This window comes from Copadichromis virginalis, linkage group LG5, assembly GCF_057382275.1.
Source record: "Copadichromis virginalis isolate Kocher_CV1m ecotype Utaka linkage group LG5, C_Virginalis_male_GT1.1, whole genome shotgun sequence".
NCBI classification, from domain to species: Eukaryota; Metazoa; Chordata; class Actinopteri; order Cichliformes; family Cichlidae; genus Copadichromis; species Copadichromis virginalis.
This window is the reverse complement of record NC_140622.1, coordinates 38,532,990-38,545,645: the sequence shown is the minus strand read 5'-3', so window position 1 is coordinate 38,545,645 and position 12,656 is coordinate 38,532,990. Positions and strand designations below refer to the sequence as shown.

The 12,656-nt window shown below is 40.4% G+C and overlaps 1 protein-coding gene across 1 annotated transcript; it reads left to right on the top strand.

The window, feature by feature from the left end:
* Positions 1 to 1,130: 1,130 nt before the first annotated feature.
* Positions 1,131 to 11,528, top strand: LOC146710314 (uncharacterized). Its single transcript, XM_085457723.1, has 5 exons — positions 1,131 to 1,376; positions 2,060 to 2,195; positions 2,866 to 3,032; positions 7,992 to 8,285; positions 8,988 to 11,528. Exons 1-5 carry the CDS (start codon positions 1,310 to 1,312, stop codon positions 9,161 to 9,163), a joined length of 840 nt encoding a protein of 279 aa, XP_085313849.1. The 5' UTR covers positions 1,131 to 1,309; the 3' UTR covers positions 9,164 to 11,528.
* The last annotated feature ends 1,128 nt before the right edge of the window (positions 11,529 to 12,656 follow it).

The window sequence follows — 12,656 nt, the reverse complement described above, 5'->3', positions numbered from 1 at the left end:
GTTGCCGGTTCGAGCCCCGGCTCGGACAGTCTCGGTTGTTGTGTTCTTGGGCAAGACACTTCACCTACCGCCTACTGGTGATGGCCAGAGGGGCCGATGGCGCGATATGGCAGCCTCGCTTCTGTCTGTCTGCCCCAGGGCAGCTGTGGCTACAACTGTAGCCTCCACCAGTGTGTGAATGTGAGAGTGAATGAATAGTGGAATTGTACAGCGCTTTGAGGACCCAGAAAAGCGCTATATAAATGCAATCCATTATTATTATTAGAAATTTTTATTAATATCTTTAAAATGATAGCAGCACAAACGAAAATTTTTGCAGCACAAACGTTTGATACCACTTCTGTTGGATTTGAAGAAGGTGGGGGGGGGGGGGGGGGGGGGTGGGGGCAACTTCACTCACATACACAGCAGTGGCTTCCACGTGGTCTTTGAGTCAATCGACTACTTTTCTGAAAATAAATGATCAAGCTCTGCATGTGTGTACAGCAAAGACAATATGAGCAACAATACAAACTTTGAGAAACTTCTCACGCTCTCAATACCGTGTTTTCACTGTATTTATTTTTAAAGTTATGATTAAACAAAGAAATAAATGCACAATTTGCGACGATCAACCATTTCCGTTGAAATCGAGTCAATTTGTGACAGTTATTACTTAGAGATAAATTACACAAAAAACTCTTGTTTGCAGGCTTGTTGGAGCCCCTTCTGTCACTGGGGCTCTGGGTAATCAGCCCCAAATTAATTTAAATATTGTAAAATGTCACTAAATGAGCACGAAAGAAAAACAAAGCAAAAAATAAAACAAAAAAAATAATGATCAACTTCCGCCGCGGAAGTACTTCCTGTGGAGGTCTGCCACATTGTCTGCAGCCGCTTTAAAAACATCCGTTATCGTTAAGTTCTTTTCCGTATTTATTGTAGTTTTCACGCTTCGTAAAACGTTTTTATACAGAACATCTACGGTCGTAGCCAAAAACTGCGTATAAAGACGTATTAATATGCTCACGAGCTACTTTTAAGCATCTTGTAATCGTCGTTCCAACACAGTGTGTTTGATTTGATTCGTAGACCCCGAATATGGTGCCGCGCTCCCACAATGCATTGCGGCGTGACGTCAACTCCAAAGCCCTATAAACAGTCCATGAATAGAAACAGTTTGGCAGTGGGCTGGAACATGAACCGAGCGAGGCAGCTCCGGGAATAGACGAGCTTTGCCGCAGTCGAAGAGTCCATCACACCTCCTCCTCCTCCGGAGCTGTCGAAGACTCTCAGTTCCTTGACTGAATCCGGGAGTGTTGGAGTAGACATGGCGCCAGGCCTGTCCACTATTGTTGCGTTGGCTTTGTATGTGGTCCTGTTCCCTTGTGTTTCCGGTAAGTTTGACTGTTTTAATCTGTAAACGGTCGCTGTTCGCATTAGCTATCGAACTGCGTGTTGTCTCAGGCCGCCACGCAGTCTGTGATGTTATCGTCACATCGATATTAGACCGCTGTTTGGGCGATGTCACAGACGGTCGTCGTTAAAGTTACAGCTCGTGTTTTAAACCTTTTAAAAAGACCGAAAGATTAGTTTGTTACAGCCTCATTTTATTTGTTGAAAGCCATGTGCACGGTAATGGGGGTTTACGTACGGCTGTTTTCTAACGTTTCAGCTCATAGTTACCATCAAGCATAATCTGGTCGCAAAAGCTGCCAGTTAATTAGGTACAGAGCAGGGTACAGCTCGGTTGTAGTATAAGAAACATGTGAAAGATAATTTGGCAGCAGTGGAAACTACATCATCCAAAGTACCCACAAAGTGGAAACAGCGGGGTTTTAAACTGAGGATAAATAAGGGTGTGAAAACGTCTCTGTACAGTGTCGTAGACTTCAACAACACCCAGAGCTACAGCCTCTGAAATGAAACTGAAGGTGAATCAACAGTTTCCCAAAAGTCACCAAGTTGCAGTGCTGAAAAGTGAAATTTCATAACTAATAATTAAACTAATTGATTTATTTGAAATGATTTATTGACGATTGAGCTAATTTTTGCTGCCCCTCTTTCTGCTCTGTTACAGCAGGGGACGACTGCCTGGCCTACATGGGCCAAAGTGTCCAGAAATGCTATCCAGAATATTGCTGTGGGAAATGCTATTACAGATATTGTTGTTCAAGTTATTACAGTCGTTTTAAAGAAGATGACCAAAAAAAGTGGTATGTTTTTCTCCTTCAATCTATTTTCGATGTTGGTTTCATTTTTCCCCCTTTTCTCTGTGTAATTACAGCCAAGTGTGTGTTTTAGGCCGTTAAGAAACAGGAAGTAAGGTTTTCCTGTGCACGACCACCAGCATAGAGCTGAAGTGTGAGTCAGCTACAGCTTGCACCGAGGCCTTCATTCACATTATCCCTAAGATTAATAGACCATACTCCTCCACATGCCTGCTGTAGCACTGACAGGTTATCTGTTCTTTTTGAAACCACTGAACTACAGTGAATTCAGCTTCTCATAAAAATATCTCCCAAAGCCCAGAAAAAGGACCTTTTGTATGTTTTCTGCTGGTTTATGAAAGGTGACACACCTGCAAACACAAACTCTGAGGAAAGGGAGGCAGCACCGTGGTTCTACTTGAACTATAGTATCAGGAGTTGTTTTTGTTGTGTAGTGCTTTGAAGGTCTGGAAATTGTAGCGTACTAGTAAATACATGATGGCCTTGTTAATTATTTCATCATACTTTGGGTTTGTGATTAATTCCAGTTTTAAAAAGGTCCTAAAATGGTTAAATTTGACTTGGTGACTTGTAAATGTTTCCTTTTTCTGTTTTGTAGTAAGTTAATGTCATGTAAAGACAATTTTTCATACTAATTTCTTTTTTTCCTTTTCAGCTCCAATAATGTTGATAGCTTCAACAGTGCTAGTTATGAGTATCATATCGATAATACGTTACCCATGGTGGCTGGTATTGTGGGCTCCATCATTTTTGTACTCATCTTCATCTGCTGCTGCGTCTGCCCCTGCTGTTGCCTGTACAACATGTGCCGCAAACCACGCCGTAAGTTTTACTAATTCTGTCTTTGATTGTTTAAGCCAAGAATGGACAATATATTTTCCCAAGGGCCGCAATAAGGGTCTAATTGTAGCATCTGCTCTTACCAGTAGCAGTTTATGAAGAGTTAATGTGCTGAATTGAGTTCAGCTCATTCAGCTGGTGCATTGTAATGTGAAGACCCTGCAGAAAGGTCAGTGCAGTTGAAAACAGCTGGCAGACACGTGGACGCTCATTGTGTGATGATTACATCAGTCAGACCAGGAAGACTCGGAGATGCAAAAAGTATAACGAGGGCCTTAGATAAATAAATGTAACGGCATTAGTCGCGTTGCACAACTGGTGCTTTTAAATCTTTCTATCACCTTTATATCGAGGACCCATTAGCGCGAGTCATACTGTCGTGTATGCACATTTTCTCTGCAGACTCGGGGAACAAGCTTACACAAGTCACATACCTAAGCTCGTCTACAGCACATCCCAAACCTCATGTGGTCTCTGATTCAAGAAGCTTTTTCATGGCACTGGGAGAATCTTCTACAGTTCAGGGGATTTCTGACACATTGAAGTAATTGTTACTTATTGGCAATTATTGCACGTAAAGTAACCACAACCTTTAGCGGTGACACTTCCTATTTTTAGTATGTAGACAGCGTGTAGGCCCGTGCTGATGCATCTGCAACATGTTGCTGCACTTTTGCAGGTTGTCTGCTCTCGGCCAACAAGCAACACTTTTTAAAAAAACAGTCTGCTGTTGAGCTTCTCACCTACATAGACACGAATGTCTGCTTTTTTTGCCATGTCTTAAAGAAGCCAGACTCTTGGTTTCTAGTGAGTTGGAGGATTTGTCCGTGTAGTTTTTGAAGCAGATCATGAGGGGACTCATTTGAAGACTGTTGGCCCACCCACCACATGACTTTCATTATTGCAAAATGTAGCCTGACGACTAACATCACAGCTGAGGCACAGTGCACCACCTGACCTAATGTTTCAGAATCACTACAGTATACAGAGGCTTTGTGAACCCTTCAGAGCTGTGAAGTTCCTCATTCTCACTTTGTGTTTCTCTGGTTTGTTGTACAAGTTTTGGCTTTTCAGTGATTCTCTTGGTGAGAGTTTACCCCTCAGAACGATGACTCAGCATGTCATTAAAGATAATTGCTGTTTAGAGTTGGTGCCAAACTACGATGCTGCTTTATTTGTTTCTCTTCAGGGGTCATGTCTTTACTTGACTTTTGAATCTGCTTACTTTGAGTTTCCCACAAATGGAAACACCAGCTTTAAGTTGCTTAGAGTTAGAGCAGGGCGATATGACCAAAAATATTTATCACGATATACATTTGAAAATTTGTATATCGATATAACTGACACTAGACAAAATACTTTACAACTCCACAACTTTATTAGTGCAAAAAACCCATCAATGTATTTTTACTTGAACAAGCAGCTGTTTTCTAAGTGCATTAAAGCGATATAAAAAATTTTACCGTGCAAATGCAAATTTCTCGCTGACAGTTTAACCAAAAGGCATTTCCAGTGGAAACTGGCCGACATATCCTCAGCATAACCATGTATAATATCCACAAAACTTAAAAACAGGTTATACACACACAATACAGTAACATTATGTTGAAGCTCAGTACGTATCACTCCGCGAGGCTCCTGCCTACGATAGCCGTAATGCTCAGACAATCCATCAAGCGGTGCGGCTTCGTAGCTCAGCAAAGTCGTACTGAAACATTTAACAGATTTTCGAGCGCCGTGCACATAAAATCGTTTCGAGGTCAGTAAACACAACCAGAGTTCATACATAAGGCACACGGGATTATAAGGGGCTCTGTCGACTTTCAGAAAAATCAAAGGATTGATTTTAAGTGTGCCGTATTTTCCAAACAACACGGTAATAACGACGGCCTGCTAGCATGCGCTACCAAAAATAGTGCTTTGTTGTGTATCTGACGGACAAAGGCTAAACCAGTTCCACACCAGTGAAGTTGCAGCATTTCTACAAACCAGTTCTGGTTCATCAGTTTCATTCAACGATCCGCTTTCGCTCTCCTCATTCTCCGTCACCGCCATGCTTTTTCCGCCATGTGCGTATGAAAACAAAGGCTCTGCGCATGCGTGTTTTATCCATATTCTATTGCGATATTTCATTTTCTTATCATTGCCCAACATTTTACCGGTATTACCGTGAACAGTATGATATGGCCCAGCCCTACTTGGAGTCACCTGCACAGGTGTTTATGTCTGTTTAACCACAACTCCAGCATTCCTAAGTCCTAAGTGTCTTTATATATTTTTTCCACTCTCAAATCTCACCCAACTACAGCCAGAAATTAACTGATGCTATTAAACCAACTTTGGCATCATCACAACACTTTGCAGAGGACTGTGGTATATCTGGATGTGTTCTCTGTTTGTGTTAGCGATCCCTCAATGGATCGTACTTTGACCCCTCTCCACGGGGTGACCTACTGCCTTATTTTGCTGTTGGCACCACTCTAAACGAGGCTCCTGGATACACCAGATTGTTAGTCAGTATGATCAACACGTTTTTGGGGGAAATACTCACATAGCAAACCAAGAAAAACTTATACTATTAAAGACAGCAAATAGCATTTCCCAGTGTCGTATTAACATAGCGAGACTGTTTGAAGTTGCTTAGGAATTCAGTGCAATGCAGATTTATTGTGATAACCACATAGGTTAAGTGTAGCTTATGTAACATTTATTCTTTTCTCTCACCTCAGAAGTTTGTTTGACTGTTTCTTTATTTTTAGATCACAAATCATTTTTGTGATGTCGTGAAGCTCTCTCTATCATATAAATAGTTGACCCAGGCTAACTACTACTTTCCTCTTCACCTTCTTTGATTTCTCTCATAAAGCATCGTTTTTTTTTTTTTTTTTGTTTGTTTTTTTTCCTTTTGGATGGATGTTTTTCCAAAGGCGTCTATTTATCTGTCGATAACACATTCACATTGAATGTAAATTCCAGTTTATCCCTTTTCCTCCTGTTCCACTTTTTCCTCACAACAGACAAAGACCGCTGAAAGTAGTTCCTGAAAGCGTCACTGTTTAGTCCAGAAAATGCAGATGAATATTTGACACATTTTTAAACTAAACAGGTTTCTTTTGGGACCTTTTTCTTTTTTTAACCCTTGGTATTTGAGTGGGAAGTGTGATGTCACACACTGTGTAGGGAAGATGGAACATTGTGGGCTTTTCATTGGCTTTCTTGAGAGTAATGAAAATATCCCACATCATCAGTCTTGTCCATTAAATATCTGGCGAACTGGCCTTTTTTCTACCTGTAACTCTACTTAATGTGCCTTATTTACTTTCCTCAAAAATACATCAAAATCACAGGCTTAAATATACAGAGGAGGAGGTTGTTGCATTTCTCAGTTAGTGAAGGAGAAACGAGGAGAGAAAGAGGAATCTCCCATATAGGTGAAGAGGGCACCGGCCTTCAATAGGAAAGAGAAAACTTTGACAGATTATTTTGCCAAGAATGCAGCGCTCAACTCTTTATCTGCGGTAGATTATAAACATTGTATTCCACTTTATCCTCCTTAATTCCACAATTCCCTGAAACAGTTCTTTCTACTATCCTGTGTTTTTGAAACCGCTAATGTCCATGGCCACATCTTGATCCGCTTCCCTAAAAAGAATTTAAAAAAAATTCTGCTCAATAGAGGAAAGCATCTGACTCCACACGTCCATATTTATGTTTACAGAGACGTGCATTCACCATAATGAACGCTCTTCCCAGTTCTTGCACCTCCTGTCAGCTTTGTCAGTCGGCTGGTTAATGTTTTGCTGTTAGGCGACAGTCTTCTGGCGGAGAGGCTAAAATGCAAGTGAGGAACGCAGTCTGGCTTCCTTGGCTGCCTCAGTTCCAGTGGTATGATGGGATCAAATCCAGGAAGTCAGAGCTCCACGCTCTATGACAACCACAGACTGGAAAGAAGGAAAAAAAAAAAAGAAGAAAAGAAAGCCATCCTACGTCATTTACAGGAAGTGGTCGTGAAGATGTTGAAGAACATCTTCGTTACACCCCAGGTGGTTTTTTTTTCCCCCTCTTTCTTTCATTTTTACTGAGCTTACACAGCGATGGGTTTACACTCTGAGTGTGACTATGGCAGGGCTGTTTCTTCATTAGGCGAAGCTAGAGAGGATGATCGAGGATGTTTACTTAAGACTGCACCCTTTTCTTGTCTTTCTCTGATTAATATTCAGTTTTCAGTCATTCTTTATAAGAATATTATCCATACATTATGATACACATCGAAGACGTTTTGGATCTTGGCTGTTAATTATTTGGCTAATTACCAGCCAGGATATCCTGTCTTCTGTGTTTAAGCTGTAGTGTTAGAAGATCCATTTGCAGGAATCGAAACTGTAAACTATTTTTGCTTTCTTTTTTTTTTTTTTTTTTTCTTGACAGCTGGGTTTTTACAGTTGGTTAATTGCAGAAGTTGCGTAGCTCTTGCCTCATATTTGTCCAAGGCAAGTTACTTGTGTGTTTAACTTGGTGGCATGTTCCAAACAAGTTCAGGACATTTGGATCATTTTATTTGTGCTGTTGGTTGGTCTGTAATCCTCTGTTATCTCATATCCTCCTGGATACAAACAGAATAGGAAGTACAAATACCTTTGACTCTACTGGAATCTCTTTTGAGATCGTTTTTCCTGATGTGTTTAAATCTTTCTGCACTGGCAATCACGACAAAGCCAATGTGGATTTAGTACATATGCCTATGGAGTGTGTTATGTGTGTAATAAACATTTATAAGGGTTTATGAGGATGTGGTTTTTTTTTTTTTTTTTTTAAGTGAAACTAGTTTGAATCCTTTTATCTCCATACCTGAATAATTCCTCCTGTAGTTGTACTCCTACACTGCATGTAAAACAGCCAAAGTTTTCTATATTTCTAATCTATTTGTTTGTTTAATTGCAGCTGTGGTAGCGACCACTACCCACACCACAGTGGTCACCACCACCACTCCTCAGCGTTACCCGCAGCAACCAACTGCAGTACCTGGACAATCGCAGTCCTACCAGGGAATGCCCTACCAGCCAGTACCAGTGCAGCCCGGCTATCCAGCTCAGTCTGGTTATCCAGCTCAGTCTGGTTATCCAGCTCAGTCTGGTTATCCAGCTCAGCCGGGCTATGCAGCTCAGTCCATGCCCACATCACCCTACCATGGACAACCATTCACACCAGGACCACCACCATCTTATCAGGATGCAAGTAAGTGTGAATTTTCCTCATCCCTGTAATTAACAAACATTGTGTTGGTCTAGCTTTAAATAGGCTTTGAACACCAAAACAGTGTGTTTGAGGAAATGCTGATTGAAGCTTCTAACTGGGAAAAGGAGCTGCTCTGTCCAAAAATATCTCAAACAAACAAGCATGCCAGTATTTATTGTGATTTTCACAACAGTATAAAGAATTCTTAATCACAAAAATGCAGAAAATGCTAAAATTTTAATTATATCATCATAAATGTTCAAACTTTTTATGCAAATCAAGGATGTTTGAGCAGAAAGCCCTGTTGATTTGAGACTGAATGACTGTAATTTAATTGTAGCCACTTATAAAATGCAGGTTAGATGTTTAGTTTTTATTGTAGAAGAATATTCTGAAGGTGTAGCTTTTTCAAACTGATCTGTGCGAAACAAAGGTTTTCGGATAGAATTAAAGAGTTTTTTAAAGAAATGCTCGACATTATTAACTATTGTGTTTCATTAAATGTTTTCAGATTTAGCAATAATATTTTGCAATTATGCAAAACAGCTGTATTCAATGTAGAGGTGGAAACTGCGGTTGCATAGACGTGGGTCTTTTTGAGGTTTTTCTAAAAAGGGAAATGAAACATTCAAGCTGCAGAGCTGCAGAGCTGAAGTTGAGGTTGTGTTCATTGTCACGTCAACTTCATTTTTTTGTTTCCAGCTGGCCCTGCCCATCCTCCACAACAGATGCCTTACAGCCAGGCTGCGTTCACACCCGGCCAGCCGGCGTACCCGCTGAAGCCTCCGACCCAGCCGCAGCCCAACGTTCCACCTGCAGGCGCAGACTTCCTAGTCCAGCCTCCATACAACCCAGCTTTTGTTGCACCACCACCCTAGCCTGGATAGTGGATGTCCGTGCTGCAGCACTCTGCTGAAATGGAAGTTTGTTCTTTGAATCAAGAAGAGAAACCTCAGAGTAACTTGGTTCATTGTTGCCTGTATTTGGGAATTTTAGGGCGGTGCTGATTCAGCAGTTCTGTTGAACAGTTACCAAGTGAAAATTATGTTTTTTACTTGCATTGCATGGGCATGCAATATGCATATTCTTTTTTTTTCTTTTTTGGGGTCCATCTTTAGTTATTTTGAGAAATGAAACATGAGACCACTGTTTCTCACTGCTTTAAGTACTTTTTTCAGCCTCATTCCTCAGCGTATCCCTCTTGCCTTTACTATCCACCAGCCAAACTACCTGGCCTCTACAGTGACTGCAGTCAGATTCAGTGGTTGATCTTAAGGTGTCTCAGTGTCTGTAGCCATTTTCCCACTGCCATCTGGCAGCTGTTTGCAGGTCGATGAAGTGCTTTGATCCTTTATTCCCTGTATTTTCCTTGTATCACCTTGTAAATAATGTTACATGGGAACAAATTGTAAGTGTGCAGCATTTATCACTGGAGGGTTTATACCTTAAAATTATTTGTGTTATGTGAGTTGACCAGAAGTGTTTCCTGAGCACACAAATTCCACGTAGTTAACAAGTGTTCAGCACACACTCCAGTTCCAATTCACCGAAACACGCCTCGCACACAGGGATGGTTTGCTTTACATTTTGATGTTTACGTACACAGAAGAATTGGCATTAAGATGTTGTTTCCCCGTCATTACTCAGGTTTTATTTGCCCGTCCTACAACCACATTTCCAACCGGGCTGGGATGCTGTGTAAGCTGCAGAAAAATGCTGAATGCTAGCTGTAACGTGTGCGCTAATGTACCAAACATTCAGATGGGCTCGCTCCCTTAAATTGTGATTGGTCAGACAGCAGGAGCGTTTTCCACAGCCCATCTTAAACACGGGCCCAGAAAATCCTGGAATAAGATGAACTCTATATTAATATAGAGTCCAGCAGTGTTGTTGAGCCCATGCAGCATTTTCCAGTATAAAACTGATATTTAATTTGTCCTTTTATGTAAAGAGTTTCCCAGTTTATCAGAATGTTTTTGTGATATTAGGTAAAATACACTGTCTCCAGATGGCTATCGTGATTTGTTGCTCTTAAGAAATTGTTGCTTATTACATTGACAAATATTTTAAACTGTTTGCTTGCACGGTCTTTTAAAGAGTGCCGGACCGCTCTCCATTTCCAGCTCTAAGTCTAAGTCGTCTAAATCTTGCCAATGCTCTTTTTGAATCCAATCCTTTGTTATTGCCAGTTAGTTGAATTTATTTATGAAGTTGTATGTAGCATCCCAACTTTGTTGTAAACGGGGTTGCACATCTAACTGAGCTGAAATGCGCTGGCAGCTTCTGGTTACTTTACCAAAGGAGATTCTTTTCTTTTCAGTTAACCAAACAATAACATGATGAGCGCATGTTAAACACAAACAATTGTGCCTTCCAGCCACATTACCTGCAGAAACATACATGCAATTCCAAATCATTTAAAATATCTTTTTCTACTTATTATGGAGTCTGTTTGCTTTATGTCACCATAAAGGCTTGAATGATGCACAATATTCAGCAGTGTCCTGTTTCCTGAGTCGTGCCATCAAACCTTCTCTCTAATGTTCTCACAACATTAAGTTTCTTTGGTATTGTTTAACTTGTGGTGTGTGTGTGTGTGTGTGTGTGTGTGTTCAAGTGTTGATTGTGGAAAAGAGCCACCACTTCTGCTTTCTGCTGGCTGAAATTACTTGAAGTGACTTTTTTTTTTCTTCTTCTCGTGACTCAGCTGATTCTGGAAAAGTACAGTTACAATTCATGTGACGTCCAGACCTTGACCTTCTCTGACAATGTATCATCCTCCTTTATTTAGACTTTGGCTTAAGTCGAACTCTGCGGCAAACTTTACATTTCAGTGTGCGTCAGTCACACCTCTGCAGCGGCCTTTGGGATCTACTCATGTTTGAGTCCCTGAATGTTAGCTAACGAAAGGGATGCAGTGTCACGTGTTTCTAGTTTTGTTTGTTACATCAGCTGACGAATAGAAAAACACTTGTTGGCTTTCCTTTTTCCTGCTTATATTCGTGTTCTTCCTGTGGTTTCTGTTCTCTGGCCAGTGTTGACTATTTTATTGATGCGTGTGTGGATTACAGTAGATTATGTTGTTTTCAGAGATTTATTCTTGCTCCAGTTCCCCCCTTTCCTTTAAAATCTAATAATTCCACTTTAAGAGTATATGTTGGACTTTCTTTGTGTGTTAATGTCATATTTTGTGAAAAAGACCTTATTACAAAGTTCAATAAAGTTTATTTTTTCTTTTCTTCAGTTGCTGGTTGTTTAATTTTCAGTTTGGTGAATTTGTGTTAATATATTATCGACAGCTATGAAATGGGCGACAGACTCAAACGAAAGAAAATGAACTGACATGTTGGTGAATACGTTTTAAAAATTATAAATAAAATACAAGTTAGTTTGGGGAGTGAAAATAATGACTGCACTAATATTTATGTTTAATGTAATTTATGTTTAACTTCAAAAGACTTCATATAATGGCATCTAGTCTAATTAATACAGGGTTATTGTTTAGTCTATATTATTTTATCTATTTTAGTATTTCCAGGGGGTTATTTAACACGTAAATAGGAAGGTTTCCACGTAGTTTGTTACAAATAGAGCTCAACATCAACCAGCTTGTTTCAGGGCTCCAGTTCTGACGTGTTTCCCACTGATTTTGGTCCATATTGATATGACATCATCACACAGTTGCCACAATGATGCAACTTTGCTGCCTCATTGGAAACAGATCTGGTGACTTTAAGGCCGTTTGAGTACAACGACCTCACTGTCATGTTCAAGAAGCCAGTCTGAGATGACCTTTGTGGCTGAGCACGTTATCCTGCTGGAAGCAGCAAAAAGATGGGTACACCGTGGTGGTGATTAGATGGGCTGTTGATCACTTACTTGTAAAAAAAAAAAAAAAAAAAGATGAGGAAAGGAGTTGAGTGTCCTCTGCTCTGCATCTGAGCTTATCATGGAAAACAGGCCAAGCAACATAACAGAGTTATGATGTGGATTTAAGGCTTCACCACCAGTCCTTGTTTTAGTACCTGCTAAACTAGTTTTCATAAAGTGGAACATTCAGAAATACATTTTGGCATACATTTAATAATGGTGTTTATGTGTGTGGTTGGTGGGAGTAAGGGGATGGGGGGGGAGTGTACAAGGATATGATCTAAAAGCACAAGTGTAACCAGCCCAATCAGCGGAGACTGGGTGGAGACAAGATAAAAAAAAACAAGCAGTAACTGGTTCAGAGAACGTTTGGGTGGAGCTGCTTAAAAGTATTCCATTCACATGTTGCACAACAACAGAAACTCACATTTAAACTGGTAATGTGAGACTTCATTTTGTTCTGAGTCTTCAGGAATTTTTTTTTATTTTCTAGATTTTAGA

Coding starts and splice junctions, on each gene's coding strand:
- LOC146710314 (XM_085457723.1), top strand. CDS start 1,310: ATGGCGCCAGGCCTGTCCACTATTGTTGCGTTGGCTTTGTATGTGGTC. Junction 1,377..2,059: donor CCTGTTCCCTTGTGTTTCCG/GTAAGTTTGACT, acceptor GCTCTGTTACAG/CAGGGGACGACTGCCTGGCC. Junction 3,033..7,991: donor CATGTGCCGCAAACCACGCC/GTAAGTTTTACT, acceptor GTTTAATTGCAG/CTGTGGTAGCGACCACTACC.